The following is a 19,743-nucleotide window of genomic DNA, read 5'->3' on the forward strand; positions in this document are numbered from 1 at the left end:
AGCAGATAAGAAGTTAGTAAAAAAGATTAAATTGGGTGGGTTGGGTAAGCTGGCTTGGACAAGCAAATAGGAGAACAATACAAGTGAAAAAACACATTGAGGGAAATTTGTTGTGTGGACATTACCATCACTTTGACTTTTTTCCTTGCTGAAAAGCTTGTACTGATTAGTAGCACAAAAACCTAAACCAATGATGGGGGAAGTACAGTGGGCTTCAGATGTAATGTAATGAGGAGAAAATGCTAACTAAAGACACACGCCCACCTTACCCGAGGTAGTTAGGTGAGTGATTATCGACCTACAAATGCCATCATTCAACATTAGGTGCATATGAAATTTTCATTTCTGTAAACCATTAACCCACCCTAATGAATTGCATCACATTTTGCTTGACAACATTGATTAGCTAGGGTCGACAACAATATTAGTGAAATACTTAAAAACACTTTCTGTATAGCAGGCCTAATTCTGAAACCAATGTTATTATAGAATAAAATGAAAACCTTACTAGAATAGTCCTGTGAAGACAAATACTGTACACACACTGCTGCAGTACAGAATCATTATAAGACTATGTAGAAAAGTGGTGGGTAATTCATTTTTACAAGGGGCCATATGAGAAACCTGAATGGTGTTGGAGGGGTGAACCAACGATAACTTAAAACTTGATTCTGCTCAATAATAAATATGTCCCATTGTAAAAGTCGGTAAATTGCATATTGTGATTAGCTCCTACTGTCTAACAGAATAATAAGTAAATAATAAGTAACAAATATGTATGTAAATACACTAAATTATAGTATATAAGTATAGTGAATCAAACAGAAAAATACCCGTTAAGAAGTAGTAAACAGTGAGAGCAAAAATATCATTAGATCAGTACAACTTGTTGACCTTCACAAACACTAAAAATGTGTTTTGTAGTATATCAAAGGCAGGCAATTGATCAACTTTAAACAGAAAGCAAAAAGTGCCTTTGATTTTTTTCAGTTGATTTTACTTGTGAGAGAAATCCGGCCACGCTTGGGCTTGAACAAGTGCATCAAAATCTGTCTGAATACCTAGTGGATATGCGAAGGGCAGCTGAGAGGTGGTCATCAGTGATAGAGTTTCTGTATCTGGATTTATTGAACTTCATCACTGAGAATGTCTGTTCTCATATGTTAATGTGATTTTAGAGTCTGACGTTATCTCACAACAAGATGAGTAGTTGGGCAGTGTCCAGCTCTCAACCAAGCCAGAGAAATTATTCAAAGTTGACCACTGTCCTTCAGCTGAAGCTCGCGATTTCCTGCAATATCCCTCTGCGTAACAGTGCCTGACGATAGGCAAGCTCTGAAATGCATGTGTTTCTCCTGGCATATTAGTGCTGTGGAGTCCAACAAACACCCTCAAAAACCCTCAGTCTGAAAATGCCTGACTTTTCTGGTGATTTTGTGGTATATGACGTAACTTGTCTTGACAACTGCATATCTGGCTGTGTAATGCTTTGCAAAAAATCCTTGTTGGTTTTGCCATTAGGCTAGCAAAGCATCTGACTACTTGCACGCTCTTCATCAGAAGAGCGTTTTTGGATCATCCTCCATGTTTGGTCACATAGTGACTATTCAAACTGTAGTCCTTATACCCTGTGACCTGCATACCACAAACTAAGCACATCAATATTATTATTATTGTAATATTTGTCTGTCCATGTCTTGCTGAAAATGCAACATTTGGCATCAATTTTCCTGTAATACTCATCAGTTATTATTCATATGCGAATGTCTGTGTCTGTGAAAGTTGCTTTCAATTAAAATGCATTTTTTTAATATTATTATTATTGTTATTATTATATATATTATTATATTTTTTAATCTCTAACGCCAGACTAATATGTTCCATGCCTCAGAAAAATCTGATGTATTTTGTTTCAAGTTTGAAAACTGGAAGTGTCAGGAAGGTCAATGTTTTACTGACAGTAAGTTATACAATACCAAAAATAGACTGATCAACACGAGGCAGGGCACAAACAGGTTGCCAGCCATTGTTAACATGTATGCTCCTTCAACTCTGCACTTTAATTGGCCATGTAATATTATGTTTATAAACCATGTCGATAAGGTGAGTACAACTACAAATTGTAGAGACAGCCCACTGAAACCATTCAGTTAAACTTATGTAACTTAATTAACAGCATTAGATCTCAAGACAATTGGGAAAATAACAAAAACTGAAAAGATTTGAAAATGTAAATACATATTAGTATTAATCTTTGCAGACTAATTAAATTTGATTTGAGAAATACTTCCGGACACCCTACGGTCGACAGGTGACGGGTCCAGAGTGAACTGCGCCTCTTGCCTAATGACAGCTGGGATAGGCTCCAGCCCCCCCCCAACCAGGAGTGTTAGAGAAGTGATATGGATGATGAATGAATGAAATACTTCTATATGAGGAGGGTTTGAGTTTTTACAGTACTGCTCTTATAACTTGATCCCCATAGTTCTACATTATGTTTGATTAAAACAGAATGGACTAATTTTACTTTGTATGTACAGTTAAAATACAGGTAGGGTTAGGAGGATATTTTAGCTGTCAATGAAGTATAGAAGAAGAGAAGCTGAAAGTGAAAAAATTGAGAGGGCACAGAGGACATTGCTTCTGTACAGTATAATTGTGCCCTGTGATGAGACCAACTAATTAAACAGATTCTTCAGTGGCCGCGCCTTGGGAAAACTTGAAAAAGACACTTGAAAATTAATGAGAGCAGACCAAACTTTTTAGTGTCTCAGAGGTAGGCCTGCAATTTGTCTCCCTACATTGCTAAAAGCAGTGTATATAAATAACTGAATGGGAAAACAACAGCATATCTCAGACTGTCTAACATGTCCCCTTACTCTCTGCACTTTGCATTCAATTTGATGCTCCTCTATGACTCGAATGCAGAGTTATTTCCTGTTTAAGCATAGGAACAAAAGTAATTCCTGAACTATTCTGAAAGAATTGCAGACCGCTGACAGTAAAGAGGTTATGTCAGAAAAGGGGGTGGAGTCTGTGGTGGTGAAGGATGTAAAACAGGGGAGGGGAAGAGAATCAAGGATGTACAAGTGGAAGAATGAGAGACCTCTTTATTAGGAGCCACTAAAAATAGTGTAGCAAATGGTAGCAGTGAATAGGTGGCCTTACATTCCTCTCTTCTTCCAGGCCAGTGGAATCAATAGTCAGAGAACTTTAGCAGGGCTTCCTGGAGCCTGGAGCCAACAGTTGCTGAGAGGGGGATATGGAAAAGAGGGGGGCAAAGAGAGGAGTGGAGTAGAGCAAAGCAGGAACTATTTTTTGCACTGCTTGACTAAATATGGTCAGTGAGGTGGTGAGACAAGACACAGCAACAGCCCAGCAACAAGGCTGAGGCATGTTTCAAATGCTTGGCATCCCACATATTGGTAACATTGAGTTTAGATCTCTACGTGAAGAGTGCAAACCACCGGCTGGTTGGCCTCTTGTCCTCAATTATCCTGAAAATGCAATCCCAAGGATATAAAAACTGTAAAGATGAGTAAAAAACATTTGGACCAAAGGACATACTGAAATTTTATACTCTACTTAATATTGATGAGCACATTTGCATTGGATCAAAAGAGCTATGTACTAAAAATACATCCATCTGATGCAAAGGCACAGCCACCTCATTCAATCACTTCTATCCCAAATTACCTTTGAAAAATTCAGCTTTACTACTCCAAAGCTGGTGTATTAAGTTCCATGGTACAATACAATAATATTTTCGGAGCAAAACAAAGCATCAGGCCTGCACGTGTGCTGATGGAACAGTGATGGAATGGTAGAAAAGTGTAGGGTGGGAGAACAGTTCGTTCACTTTCAACCTCCTCCGCACAGCAGAGTATCCTCCCATCTCACGCTCTTAAAATGCAACATGATAGAAAACGATACAGATCTCATCAACCCTACTTTTCTCCCAGCCCCCATTAACAAATGGCAGCTCTTCATGTCTACTCAGTATATTCCTCTTTAAAAGGTATGACTTGTTTGTGTGGGAATGCACACACAAGAGTGTTTATGTATGCCTGTTTTCTCTCCTTTCTCCATCCTCCCCTCCCCGACTCTGGCACTTGCCACCACCCTCCCTCCCCCCAATCATAGGAGCTGATTCAGCGAGTCAGCCGTGCACCCGGCACACACGATGGCTGCAGCAGCTGGATCGCTCTCTAGGTCATTATGGCTCTCTCCACTACAGGAAGAGGAGGAGAGGAAGGGACAAGAGGAGGAGCAGCTCAGACATGAAACTGATCTGGCAGGTAATATATGCCCTTCCTTCGCTTTTGGACGGAGTTTACCTCTGACAGGCCTTGTTGGCTCGTGTCCTGTCTCTTCCTTCTCTCCTTCGGATGTGATCAGTTATTAACCGCATGGTTTGCCTGTGAGTCGCATAGTCGGAAGGGGGAGTGGAATTTACTGTTCTGCAGCAGTATTGGAACAGAACTTAACCAGAGAACACCTTTGCTTTTTCCCTCTTCTTGGCTGTTTTGTTTTAGAGGAGAAGACATGAAAGCCTTTTTAAAAGGAGAGAGAATGGAGAGGAAGAGGATGCAAAGGAGATGGAACAGGAAAAAAAGAGGGGCAAAGGAGATGCTATACTCCACATGGATTTTTAGCCCATTTTATACTCTCCACACTATCTCTCATTTTGCTCTTTCTCAGTCTTTCCCTCCCTCCCTCCACCCTTCGTGTCTGTTCCTGGCACTGGCCGGACATGCTGCAGCAGAAGGGCTCTTTGGCTCTTTAGACTTCATGGTTGCAGCCCTGCTCTACCTAATGACGGACTCATTAACTCAAACCTGCATTGGTGTGGAGAGACATTCTCTTATTCCCTATCTACCAACTGCATCTGACACATTTCAAAATGTTTTTGACAACAAAAATATGGATACTAAAATTACTGGGATATTACTGTTTTTTTTTCCACCACCCCCCGCACACTTTTTTTTAATAAATATGACTTTTTAGGACAACTTTTCAAATACGTTGAGGGGCTGGGGAGGTCACAGCCATTTTTAATTGACAGGAGGTAAGTTGGAGGACAAGCTGCAATTTTAACTCCAAGGGTGTCCAACTGAGGTATAAAGGTGGAATGTAGCTAGTAGAGAGACGCGGGGCAACAGAATATTGAAAACGTTGACATATTAGAGGTAAAAAAGGTTATCTGACAGAAGACGCCTGAGTTCATTAGCACTGGTATTGGGGGGTAGGCTATTTGGATGGGTGAGGAAGAAAATAGTAGGTAATGGATGACTGAGTAGATGTGTGTCACTGGCTGAACTCACATCACTTAACCCACTTTCTTCTCTTTAAGTATAACAGATGCAATTGGCTAGGTAGGGCATGCAGGGCACACAGCACTGCAGTGAAATTGCCCAATCCAGAGAAAACACAACAACCACCAAACAAATTCTCTGGTTCATGTCCCCATCACCATTCTACTGTGTGTAGGAAGGAATGTGATCCCTCTTTTTCTCTGTCCTATTTACTCACCCTCTCGGGTGGATGTGACATTTCCTAAACAGGACATTACACCTTTAGCAGCAGACTCATCCACCTGCCCAACCCTATCTGAGAACAACTGTCCCCCTCAGTTCCATTCCCCCTAATTTCAATTCCAAACCCTTCCTCTGTAAAAACATTGCATCACTTTTCCTATTTATTCAGTTCTCTACCACCCAGTCTCCAATGTCAAACTCAAGTTAGTCCCTCCTAATCCATTTTTTACACCCATTGCTTCAGCATTCAGCCTGCTGGCTAGCTTAGCATGATCGGGGGCCGGTGTTGACTTGTGGAATGTGTTGGTCTAGGGCAAAGATTCATTAGAGAGCAACTGAACAATTCTCACCATCATGCTAATAGTTATTGATCTGTTCTGCCCCTCTGGAATGAACAGCTTGTTTTACTGTAAATACAGACAGGTGGAACGGGAACAAAGTCAAAGCTATCCATAAAAAGCAGAGGTACATGTATGGGAAACGGGGGGAAATGAGGTAGTGCAAGGGAGGGGAACTAGAGAGCAATAGTGCAGTGTTGGGAGAGGGGGTATAACCACAACCAATCCACAAGTGCTGAGGTGGCATTAGCGCCTTCATGTGACCTATGGCCTGCCTCTGTGCCTAAAACCCAAATCCTGCTCACAATAGCTTCCTGTTCTACTTGGATCACCGTCATTTTCAAACATCAGCAAGCATGCCAGTTAGCCACTGGGGATGTCGCTGACACACGAGGGACAGGCAAGAGTAGGGTATATATTGGTACAAGTAAGCAGTAGAAAAGGAGGACCGCCACATAGAGGAGGAGGTCATGTTTGAGGAGAAAGTGATCGCAGAGAGTGACTAAAAGAGAAGCGGGAGGGAGAGTGGGAAATTGTTGAGTATGGCCATTGAGCTGGTAGGAGCAACCCTGTTCCCAGGACACAGCAAATGATCATCATATAAAACAAGGTGCAAATGGAGGTACCTCACACAACAGACTTTCGACCACGGAGATAACTTTTCCCTTCTTTGCTGCAGTTTTTGTTCAACCACTGAATCCAGATCTGGAACACCTTTCTCAAGGAAAGAGAGCGAGAGACAACCTTTTAACTTCTGTATAAAACGAGGGAGGGGGGTGTTTATCCTCCTGATTTCTCACAGTTGTCTGGAGGACAGTGGGGGTCACTGGGACACTCGACTATGGTATGGACCGAAAAAGTTCTGTTATGTTCAGGGGCGGGGGGACTGGCTGTTCAACCTTACATGGCAAGTGAGGGAAAGCCTTGAGTGTTGAACTGAATTTACACTCAAAGTCACCTTACAGTGCTGACTACCATACTTGGGAGAGGGAACGGTGAGGAAATTGTTCTGCTCATAACTTCCTGACCTTGGAAAAAGGTGAGAAAATTTCCTACCTATAATTACCTCCTTGGTGCACATACTTCTTTATGTACCCATATGAACATATGATAACTATGGAATGTAAAGAAGTATGTATTCTTGGTGAGGTGCAAGTCCTCGTTCTAGAAAAAAGTTATGTTGGGCGCCACTGACTAGTCTGAGGATGTCTTGTGTTTTGCAAATTGTTAATCTGGCAGTTGAGAAAATATTGAGCACAAAAAGTGAGCGGTATCAAAATAAGGGACAAAACGTATATAAATTTGACCTCTAAGGCCCTTATATTAACTATACCATCCCTGGGTGATATCACTGCAGTTATGATGAATATAGGGAGTTTACTGCTTGTTTCTAAACTGGGTGACTTAGCCAATAAAAATCTCTCAATCAAGATAAGACAGTCAAAACATTTATTGAATATTTATGTATATTTATGTATTTATTGAATAATTATGTACATTAGTCTAAATTTACTTCTGTTAGCTGTAGTTGTGTGTAGTCAGGTAGTATAGTTAGGTACACTTTTAAAGGGGAAACAGAGGCGCCTTTTGACATTGCCAAATGAGTAGGACTTCTTGTCATTAATGAGGAATTTTACTGCATGACAGTTTTGCAAGTCAGCTGAATACAGCATGAACTTCAGAAAACAGTGCGTGCTGGAGCTGCTCATTAATACCATAATCTTTCCTAGTAGTCCTGCATGTCTAATGAGAAAAAGAAGGAAGGTGAAATGAGACCAAAAACTGCCATTGTTCCATGCTTTTTTTCATGAAAACACATGACAAAGAGCAAGGTATCGTTGCTGAGGTGGCAGATTTAAGAGGCACCTAGGCTGCTATTGCCGGCACAAGCTGCCCCTATTCTAGTGCTGCATCATACAGCAACCATGCTAACAGTCTTGTGTGTTTAACTATGGCTCCCTTTATGCTGTTGCCCTTAACCGTCCCCCCACCTCACATCAACCCAGCTACCCCATGCTCCCCTCCCATTCTCTGATTCCTGCACTCATTGTTCATGTTTGCTATGCTTGCCAAATGCTTTGCTGGGCTGCTAGGCAGTCAGATTAGACCATTAAAAAGTGACAATGCAGGATCAGGGTCAACTCTGGCCTGTCAGCTGATTCCAATTGTAGACTGATTCAAACAAATAAAGGCAAAAGAATATAGACAGTGGCTCAGAGACCAACGAAGGCAAGGGGAGGTGGAGAGTAGTTTGTATTGCAAGCTATTCATATCTTACTCTGTTGCTTATGGAAATCGCCCCCCCTTTGCCAGTTCTGAGATTATTCAAATATACAAGGCAATAGTTCACTACTGGTTTAAACTTCTAGTATGTTGCAAAACAACTGCAACATTTTGATAATGTACATTTTACATACATATGAAACATATCTTAAAAACAAATTGAAGTTGGATACAAACAATCATTTGAAACAAACTATATACACTTGATAGCACTAGTTTTTTTTACTTACAACTGAACAATATCATATTATCCGTGGGAAAGACAAAATATTTCTACTTAAAATTTTATTTCTGCATTAGTTGCTGGTGTCAGAAAAAAAATATAATATGTCTATTACTGAGCAAGATGTCAGTGGTAGTGTGCGTATTGGAGCGCATGATATTGAAAATCTGGAAATGGGATTAGAGAAATTGATTGACACAATCTAAATTAAGACACTAAAAGTACATCCTCATTTGTAAATAATTTATGACTAATAATTGTAAAAAAAAATGAGTGTTCCTTTTATAAATAATACAAATTATTATTGCAATGTTATGATCATTGTATAGAAAGAAATTTATAGCATAGCTATTAGACTGGGCCATGTTAGATTGTACAACTTAACCAACATGGCAAAACCAAATACCAAACCAGAAATCTATTACGGCCTAAATTTAAGACATAATCTCTGTTGAGACATCAATTGCCTACGCTAGCACACGTTTAGTCCTACATGTTTCTGCAAGGTCTTCGATACCAATGACCAGCTGTCTGAGTGACAAACACAGCAGATGCTGACATTATCAAATGCTTAACGCCCCCCCCCCCCCCCCCCCCCCCAACCCGCCCCCAATCCCCTTACTCTTTTGCCCTGTTATGGCCCTTAGACGAGATGAGCTGCTTGGCCACCTGACTCTGACTTAAAAACTGTATGTGTGTGTCAAACATGGATGTGCATGTGTGTGTTACAAATAGAACTGCCTCTGGTGTACCATATCAAACTGGCCCGATGTTACCTCCCTCCTGTCTACAAGCACTACTGTGTATCCCTCAGCTGTCACTGGACACTTAAAAAAAAAAATCACATGTGCCTTGGCAGAGTCAATAATTATAACACCTGACAATGATTCTACTCTTACTTTCAAAACATTTTAAGAGTGCATTCAATTTGAAAACAGTTAAACACAGATATACATCAGTTGAAAAATAAAGATCTGCTGTGAACAAATAATTTTGGGAGATATCAAAGATAAACTGCATGTTGCCTAAGCTGAACAGCACATTCTGAATTCATGAGTTAACTGAATATGCATAGCTGAATTAAATGAAAAGCACATTAGGGTTAGAAGAAAACAAGCAAAATACCAAGCTAATATGTGGAATAATACAGTCAACCACTCTGGGTTACTATGTGGGTGAATTTTAGTTGAAAATAATACATCTTGTGATCCTACAGAAAATAGAAAGACACGTATAATAATCTGCCCTTCGTCATAGTTCAAACAATTCCCTCTACACTGCAAGTACATCTCTTGGACTTAAGTGACTGGTTTAAATTGATGTTGTGATTTGACACCCCAGAGTGCTCCTGAAGGAAGACCAGTGAGAAACCTTGTGTGCGTGGTTGTGCCTCTGCATTTGCCTGTTGGCCATCTAAGTGACCGGAGCAGCAGCACGCTTCCAGCAGGTCCCATCTGTCAGAGCCTGTAATTGCTTCATGACTCCAGGATATTTGACTCAAGTATACTGCCACAGATTATTATCCTTTTCTCAGGGCACAATTTCTCCAACTTTCAAAGAGAGGGCAAGTATTAAACTAGAAAAGATTGCAGGAAGAATAAATAGTCTACCTGGAGGGCAGCAAAAGAAAAGTTTGGTAAGGCTGATCAACTTTATGACATACTGGTGTGGTAAATGAGGTGTAGGGTGCTCAATGTCCATGTGCAATGGCACAGAGTCGATGGAGCTAAAGAGTCATTGGGGAATTAAGACCTAGTGAAATGCTATGGGGTATTCCTTTTCCCTCTCTTGTGATGAGTCACACTTCAATTTTTGCATGTTCAAGTATGGTCTTTCCCTGTTGAGTTTTTGAGACAAGCCACCGTACAGGAGTTATAGGAGTTGTAATATTTTTCACTGAAACAGAGATTTTGCAATGCTTTGCTAAAGCTGGTAAAATGGAACCAAATCACCTCTTGAATGGATTTGGTCCCCTTCAACCAGCTGTAGCTATGCTTTGATGACTACAAGGATTCCACCACTCAGTTAAGACCTTCAACACATTGTCTTTAATGACAGCATCCAAACCTATTAATGACAAGTGACTGCCTTATGTCCTTTTCAACACCCGGAGTGCCCAATGACTGTCATTTTCAAGGCTACATGTCTCCTTTTAACTAATAAAGTAACTATCTCAGCTATAAACTTTTTTATGGTCTCCTTTACTTACTGAGTGCTGCATCTGAGTCCTGAAATTTGTATTCTGACCACACTATCAATGGCTGTTTCAAAATAGCAAGGCAGAGTCATGCAGTGTGCTATTTTAGAAGCAAAGCACTCACATATCTCTCTGAGTATGAATGTCTGTCTTTCTAAGACACCCCCTTCGCTGTCACTGAATGGTAACACTCGATTACACTCTGAGTGGCATCATGGTAAAGAAAAAACAAAAGTAACATTAAAAAGAACCTTGAGAGAGTGAGTGGTATGAAACAAAAATTCTTTCCATAAAGTCCTTTCTCTACAGCCCAAAGAGTGACGTTGAGGAGGCTGGGCTAGATGAGAACAAGATGCTCAGGAGAATGACAGCTGAATTTGCAGTAAGAGTGACTTGCGATTAGCAAACACGGGATTACACATAACTCAATGTTACTACCATGAAGGCAAGTGAATCCATCTATAATTTTGTCCCTTCATTCACTCCTCTACCATTTTACTGACACTTGAATGTGAAAAGGTCCCAGAGTTGTGGGACCTATTATCACATACAGAAATCAATTTATTACATTTACATACATACAACTGAGCAATGTCTTTCTTTTGAAGTGTATTAATCTCATCAGTAAACTTCAAAATCAAAACAGTTAATCAAAGATAGAACCCTACTTACGTACTTCGGTCTTGTTCAAAGATTTTAGATTTTTTTTTAGATTTTGAAAAAGTCTCATAGCATATTGAATACAGTGGCCAGATCTAACCACTTTAATCTAATTTTCTATTAATTTGTGGCTATTCATACAATTCTTAGTTCAAACAGGTTAAGCTTAAGACAATCTATGGGATTACAGTGTCAAAAGTTCCCTGAGCCCCAAGGTCTTAAAGTGAACTAAAAACCTATGTGGCTGGCCTATGTTTTGCCAAATTAAAAAAAAAGGCAAGCACTATATTTCAGAGAGAATCAAAAATCTTAAAACAGAGCAACACATAAAGGGGTACAGACAGTCAGTGCACGGCTTGTTAGGAGCCCATTAATGAGTCATGGGCTATTAATCAGATTGTTTATAGTATTTTAGCAGGCAGTGGCTTAAAGCAACCCCACAGAGACACCCAGAGATGAACCAGGCTCCTCTTACTAGCTAAGGCAGCAGTAAACACACAGAGACAAACAAAACTCTTCCCAAGACATCTTACTACTGGTTATACATGCACTTTCAAATAACTAGCAACTGTTAAATTTAACAACCACACCTACTACTTATAACTGATGTATGTGAGTATTGAACAAGACGAAATAGGTAAACCTCCTATTGCACACCCCTACAGTCAAAAGATTGTATAACAAGAAGATTTTCTTCCGTATTTGGGTTTACAAGCTGAAAGATTTATATGTTGCTCACAGGGTTATGCACTGTATCTTATTTCCAATGCTGAAGGGGCCACTCGCAATCTTCCAAGAGCAAGGCAAAAAAAATAAATAATTACACACCAGGGTGAGACATGCTCTATTCCAAAACTCTTTCAGTTTATATTCAGTAGCTGACAAGAAATTAAGGATTGGACCTCCATGTATTACACAACTCCCATTTTACTGAAGGTGAAAACATACAAAAAATACTGTGGTGTTGTGCGTAAACATCAGGAGGCGACATGTCATATTTTTTTCCCTCACTGTTTTACCTTTAGAATATTCCTGAATTCTGTGCTTTCCTATTCATCATACTTTTCCATCAGATATGTAATAAAATGATTGTGGAAACATTTCAAAAAATTCAGTTAAGTTCATGTAATGAATGTATACATTTGAATATTATCAACATATTTCATATATTTGATATGAATACAATTGTAACAAAATTTGCTTTTCGGGCTGCATCGCTACAGTTTATGGTACCAGGTCACATAGTGTGCTCAATACAATCCTCTGCGCACATCTAAATTTTAGTACAACCAAGAATGGTACTGAATTCTTAACCAATATCTTCAAATCCACTTAATTACTAGGGGGTTCAGAAGCTGGCCAACTAGACCACATTTGTTTTTGAGATTTCACAAAGTTAACTTCAGAAAAAGCAGTTGAAATATCTATTTCAAATACTTGTTTAACGAAGGACCTGAGGATAAATGCTACTTATAAAATCACAGGTCTTCTGCCTTATTTGATGAAACAGACAACTGTATAGTCTCAGCATTGCATTTTTGAGCTCAACAACTTCAAAAGTCAGGATAGAAAAACTAAAGAACTGCACCCGTGTATCATCACCATGTAATCACAATTTATTTAATTTTACCCAGTTCAAAGATTCCCTGTTTACCCACATAGTAAAACCAATGAGCCTTACTCGATCCTTAATCAAAGGATTTTTTTCCATTCCACTCTTCTATGGAAATAACTCTGTTCAGTTATCATTTGAAAATTTCAACTAAGAAAATTTGTCTTTGGAGATAGCTTTTGATTATAGACATTTCTCTTACTTTTGCAATGGTTTGAGCGTCAAAAGAAAATGGGGACACTACAGATGACAACATACTGTATATCTTTGTCTCTCTGTATGCAAGAAATAGAATGTGAACTAAAGCACACAATCAGATAAAACCAGGGCCTCATAGAGTCAATACTGTAGATTTTTTTTGTCTAATGTCTAATTTTTTCTCAAATGTTCCACTGGACTATCTCCTTAAATTGTAATCATCAGAGCTTTTTTTTACATACGTGCACAAACAGTAATCCTACTGCACTTGTGACCCACTTGAAATAAATTTTTTGCCATTTTCAAGAAAAAAAATAAAAACAAAATACAAATGTCACAGAGGCCTTTTATATTTCTGACAACTCTGGAGAGTTCTACAATACCCAAAACACCTGTAGCTTAACTGTGGAGCTATATTTGCTATTTAAACAATATGACTGTACAGTAAGAATATGGCAACTGCATCATTTGTAACATAGGACCCCTAGATTTCTGCCATACTGCAGCTCTTCATGCATCTTCTGCATATACCACCCTCTGCTGGTCAATAACAAATAATCCACATTTTAAACATTGCAGCATCGACTTCAGAAAATAGCCTGAAGGGGCTGTTCATTGAATACATTAAGTGATTTTTTTTCTACTGTATTTTGGCATTGAACTTGATAGGGGCAAGTAGGAAAGACGAGTATTTATCTTGATTAAAGAAGACACAAACAAACATTGTGTCACATTGTGTTGCCAATGGCTACAAGAGGACACTGCATTCGTGACAGATCGATTTTCAGTCCCTGCAGCATCTTCTCTGCCTAGTAGCTGTCAGTGACGCTTCTGTTGGTTCTACTTGTACATGAAAACTAGAGGTATTTTCTATTGAAGGGCGTAAACATTACCAGATCAGGCATGGAGGTAAACAGTAAATGCATGATTTTATGTTCAGGGCTCAATTGATGAATATCAATTTTTCCTAGGTCTGGATCAAGGAGACAATTTAAAAACTTGCGGACATCCTGAATTGTGTTAAGGTAGCACATATAGCGAAATCATGCAAATTTTAAAATCCAAAATATGAGGTACCGTATTTTTTGGATTATAAGTCGCATTTTTTTTTCATAGTTTGGCCAGGGATCTGACTTAATTCTCTGGAGAGACTTATGTGTGAAATTATTGAGCTCACTTGCTCTGATACGTGTCTGTCTGTGTCTTTAATGTATCACCGATCGTCACACACACATTACCAGAACAGGCACTGACACACACACACACACACACACACATATATATATACAAACACACACACACACATATATATATATATACACACACACACACACATACATACATACGTGTATACATACATACGTGTATATATATATATTTTTTTTTTTTTTTTTTTAACATGAATCAACAACGTTTGCAACTTTTACTCATTCATTGTCTGTACCACTTGGATACAGAATTAAGGGCATGCTTGAGCCAATCTCAGCTGACACTGGGCGAGAGGCAAAAGGCAGGGTGCTTCGTGGACCATTTCCCAGGACACAGAATTGTAAGGACATAGAGAGACAACCATTCTTTCTCTAATTCAGACCCACGTCAGACCTAGGCATTTTGGTCTTTAATTAATCTACTGCGCCATTTTCAGATAGTGGGAGGATATTAGAGAAGCCACGGTGTACCTAAACAGGGTTGGGGGAGAACATAAATTGTACACAGAGTGGCCCCAGAATGAGTGGGTGGAGGCAGGAGTGAGGCAGAGTGCTGTCCACTGCTTCCCAATGCTGTCTATCTCATACCACTTACTTCAACTCTCTCTCTAACTTTGCAATCATCTAACCAATCCAAATTATTTTCCCAATTGTTGTACACTGGAAAAGACTTGACAAATCCTACTAATTCAGTGGCAAGCACAATGTTTTGTGACAACTGGTTTTAACAAATAAACAAATTGACTTCTATTTTTCTGTGAAAGTCAATATGGAACTTTTGGTATGTTTAAGTTAATCTGGTGATCAATGCATAAGTTAAACATATGGAGAACAAGTGCTGCCATCAACAAATGTTTTTAGCAGTGAACCAGAGATACAGGACCAGGCTTGATTGTGGCAGGGGTGTCACAGCCATCTAAACACTGGTCCTCATGCCAAAAGATTGGATGCAGTAAATGGGAATGACAGTCTGCCTGGTATAACAAAGTTCATCACCAAACATACTCTCATACATGCCCAAAGCACTTGGCACTAAAAACAATCATTAACTTTTCTAGAAATCACTCTAGCTAACAAAAAACAAGGGTGATAACAATGAAACAGACTGTTGTCTTTCTAAACACCATTCAATATGCTTATAACTGAAAAATATCAAAACAACGAACAAGCTAAGCATCAATGTGCTTTACAATAGATAAAAATAACTGGCGAAGGAAAAGGTGTACCCCAGTCCAGCTGCAATATGGAGTAGCCTCTTCCAATCAGCTTCTGGTCACAGCACAACACATGACTGACCAAAGTAGTAGGAAAAAGAAACACTCAACACTTTTTAAAGTGTTAATCTCTACAGACAAACGATTTGAAAAGCCTGTAAGGAACTTTCTCAACAATTCTTATCAGTTGAAAAAAAATGGATGATATGGGCCTGCCTCAAATATCCATTAATTTTAAACTAAATTTAGAGGCTTATATACATTTTATTTAGGAATTAAACGTTAAGAAATGGCAGAAATGCTAGCCAGCTCATTAGATATTGACTGATAGAGAATCTGCTGTGATAGAAACTAATATGAAAAGGAAAGTTTGAGTATATAATAAGTCATCTTCAACATTGATGTATGGCTTACCAAACTAACTTAACAACTACTGATTGTATAGATCATAAACATGACAACACTCTGACCACTGGGAAGTCTAAAGGACATTTTTTGTACTACAGTTGAAAAGATTATGAAATTATGAGAATGTGTTGTAAAAAATAAAGTGGGTTATGGAAGCTGATAAGTATCTCATACCTGGGGTTTCCTCGCAAGGCAGCATGATGTAAAGCATTGAATCCATTATTGTTGGTGATGGTGACATCAGCACCAGCCTCTAACAGTACCGAGAGCATGTCATCTCTTTTCTTACTAATGGCATCGTGCAGAGGTGTGTCCCCTTCTGAATCCTAAAAGGAAAACCTGGGGTTACTTCTTTCTGGCAAATATTTTGCTTAATCCATATGATTTTTAAAACAATGATGCCATATACTCATACATAACAAGTATTTTCTTACAAATGATCTGATAATGATAACACAGTTGAATTTCTGAAAACATTTCTCATTGGTCAATAAATTGGTGTGAAATACCTGGAGACTGGGGTGGCAGCCAAAGTCAAGCAGAGTTTTGACCACCTGCAGATGGCCCTTGTTTACAGCAATATGTAATGGAGTCTGCCGTCTCTTATTCCTGGCATTCAAGTCAGCACCTCCCCTTTGCAGCACCTCAATCACAGAGCCTTCATCACCAAAGGCTGCATGGTGCACTGCTCGATCTCCATCCTTGTCCTGAGGCCAAATCCACATTGGTTGGTAAATACATAGCTAATGTTGCGTGTTTGTAAGACTTTAACATGATCTAATTCATGAGTCTTTTTAACATGATCTAATTCACGAGAGTCTTTTCAACATGATCTATTTCATGAGAGGCTTTGTAAAATAAAATGTCAAAATTTATTGCATTTTAACTGCATGCCAATTTTTGACTGAGAAAAAACACATTTTAGTTGGTTTGATGAATTACTCAGTATACATGAGCTTCGACTTCAAAATCTTGTTTATTTTCCCATCATTATAGTATACAGATCAATAGATAAGTGCAGAAAACACATTTGTGTCTCTTATCAACATAACCTGTTCTACTTCCCTTTCATTATCATACAGCTGCTGGAATTGTTTTGGCACTGTCATTTTGGATAGCAGTTCGTAATTCTCATGATCTGAATCAAACTGTTGTGTATCCCTGTAACTCCTGATCATCTACCATGGAGAAGAGGGGTCTATGGTCCACAAGGATATATTTTGCCATTGAATTAGTACATTTATCTTGACATGTTTCTGAATTTAGACCTGGGCATGTGGCTTGCTTGTGTTAGCATTGCCATTATCTTCCACGGCGAATTTAACGTTACCAACCCGAAGGAAACCAACACGTTTCACATTGAGGTGGTAAGAAAAGGTAGAGGTGCTTCTGTGATACTCAAAATCCTTCCCACATTAACAATTCCCAATTCCAATTAAGTTGGCACATTGTGAAAAATGTAAATTAATGATTGCAATAATTTGCAAACCACTTTCAACCTTTATTTAGTTGAATACACTGCAAAGACAACATATAAGATTTTTTGATCTTTTTTTTTTTTTGTTGCAAATATTCACTCATTTTGGATTTTGATGCCTGCAACACATTCCAAAACGGCAGAGGCAACAAAAGACTAGGGCAGTTGAGAAATGCTCAAAAAACACCTATTAGGAATATTCCACAGGTGAATTGGAAATAGGTGAGTGTCGTACTTGGGTATGAAAGGAGTATTACCGAAAAGATCAGTTGTTTGCAATCAAGGATGGGGCGTGGTTCATCACTTTCTGAAACACTGCCTGAGCAAATAGTCCAACAATTTAAGAACATTTCTCAACATGCAATTGCAAGGAATGTGGAGATTTCATCAACTATGGTGCATAATATTCTCAAAAGATTCAGAGAATCTGGAAAAATCCAATATTGAATACCTCTGACCTTAAATCCCTCATATTGTTCTGCATTAATGAGTTGCATCTTTGTGTAAAGGATATTGCCACATGGGCTCAGGAACACTTCAGAAAATCATTGTCAGTTAATACAGTTTGTCGCTGCATCTACAAATGCAGGTTAAAACTGAACCATGCAAAACAAAAGCCATACATCAACAACACTTAGAAACACCACCGGCCTCTCTGGGCTTAAGCTCATCTGAAATTAATTGATGCTAAGTACAAAACTGTGTTGTAGTCTGTTGAATCTACATTTCAAATTGTTTTTGGAAATAATGGATGTCATGTCATTAGGGCAAAAGAGGAAAAGGACTATTCGGATTGTTATCAGTGCAAAGCTCAAATGCCAGCGTCTGTGATGGTATGAGGTTGTGTTAGTTCCCACGGCATGGGGAACTTGCAGATCTTTGAAGGCACCATTAATGCTGAAAGATACATACATATGTTGCCATCCAAGATGCTTCTTTTTCAGGGGCATTCCTGCTGTTTTCAGCAAGACAGTGCCAAGCCACATTCTACTGGTATTACAACAGCATGGCTTCATAGTAAGAGTTCGAGTACTGGACTGGTCTGCCTGCAGTCCAGACTTTTCACCTACTGAAAATGTATGGCACATTATGAAGCCCAAAATACAACAACGGACTGTTGAGCAACTGAAGTTGTACATAAAGCAAGAATGGAAAGAATTCACACTTAAAACAATCAGTGTCTTCAATTCCAAAATGCTTAAGAGTGCTGTTAAAAGGGAAGGTTCATGTAACACCATGGCAAAAATACCTGTCCCAGCTTCTTTGGAATGCGTTGCAGGCATCAAATTCAAAATGAGTGAATATTTGCAAAACACGTTAAAAGTTAATCAGTTTGATCATGAAATATATTGTCTTTGTAGTGGACTCAACTGAATATTGGTTGAAAATGATTTGCAAATCATTTTATTATTTTTTTACATACATTTTACGCAAGGTCCCAACTTCATTGGAATTGGGGTTTGTATTGAAAGGTTCATTCAACCAGTGTCCTATCACCTGCCTCATGTACTTTCATAACCATTGACAGTATGTTCTGTCCCCCTTTAACTCCTCTACTGGGAAACATTCCACGGTCCAAATTAAAGTCTAATTGAAATGCGTGAATTTTCGTAGCTGGCTCTTTTTCTGTAATTAATTGATCAATATGAATGCAAGTCCCAGCCATAATATATGCACTTTTCTGTTGTGAGAGATGCTGAATTTGCAGAATAATATGAATGTTAGATCATAATGGCAAAAATGTAAGTAGTTTCACCAACCTCAGCTTCAAGGTCTACATTGTGTTTAAGCAGCAGCTTGAGAACATCCACATGACCATTCTGACTTGCTGCCTGCATAGCAGTATGCCCAGCACACTGTCCATTCACCTGGAAATAATCAAAAGTGAGATCTCAAGTGTTTCAAATTAAGGTATAGGTCAAATCCTTTGTTGGTTTGTTTCAGAATGCACAGCTATGTGTTTATTTTTAATCACCACTTTCTGTATGGTCACTAATCAATTATTTGGGCATTATCGCGAGACTCGAGCTGTCTTTTGTTTTTGCAGGGGATCATTCGGCCAGGCTCCAGTACTTAGAGTTAAACAAATAATTCAACTGAAAGGCATTAGGGCATGTGGCCAACCATCTATCCTTGCACAAACAAATACATTTACATGCGCACTGTCAATACTGCAAACAAACCAGTACTCACACTCTTAACTGAGCTTTTTACTCTCTAACAGTCGTTTCCCTTGTATCTTGGCCTAACAGACAAACCAGTGCGTAAATTTCAAAATTTAGTTTACGAGTGACTCATATCTCAACTACACTCAGGGTTTATGAGGGTATCAGATAATCTAATTTAAGGCTTTTTAATGCTCTTTTTTAATGCTACTTTAAACAATTT

General features: G+C 38.9%; 1 protein-coding gene across 6 annotated transcripts in view; it reads right to left on the minus strand.

Moving 5' to 3' along the window:
- Positions 1–19,743, minus strand: part of mib1 (MIB E3 ubiquitin protein ligase 1) — a 54,382-nt gene that overhangs the window by 16,359 nt on the left and 18,280 nt on the right. For all 6 annotated transcript variants that reach the window (XM_086171893.1, XM_086171891.1, XM_086171890.1 and 3 more), the window contains exons 10-12: positions 19,116–19,223; positions 16,388–16,585; positions 16,053–16,204 (exon numbers count right to left, since the gene is read on the minus strand). In XM_086171893.1, the coding sequence (XP_086028019.1) occupies positions 16,053–16,204; positions 16,388–16,585; positions 19,116–19,223 (458 nt within the window). The remainder of the gene's footprint in view (positions 1–16,052; positions 16,205–16,387; positions 16,586–19,115; positions 19,224–19,743) is intronic.

This window comes from Fistularia commersonii, chromosome 25 (assembly GCF_037954325.1).
Source record: "Fistularia commersonii isolate RoL2024-O1a breed Wild chromosome 25, RoL_Fcom_v1.0, whole genome shotgun sequence".
In the NCBI taxonomy this organism is placed as follows: domain Eukaryota; kingdom Metazoa; phylum Chordata; class Actinopteri; order Syngnathiformes; family Fistulariidae; genus Fistularia; species Fistularia commersonii.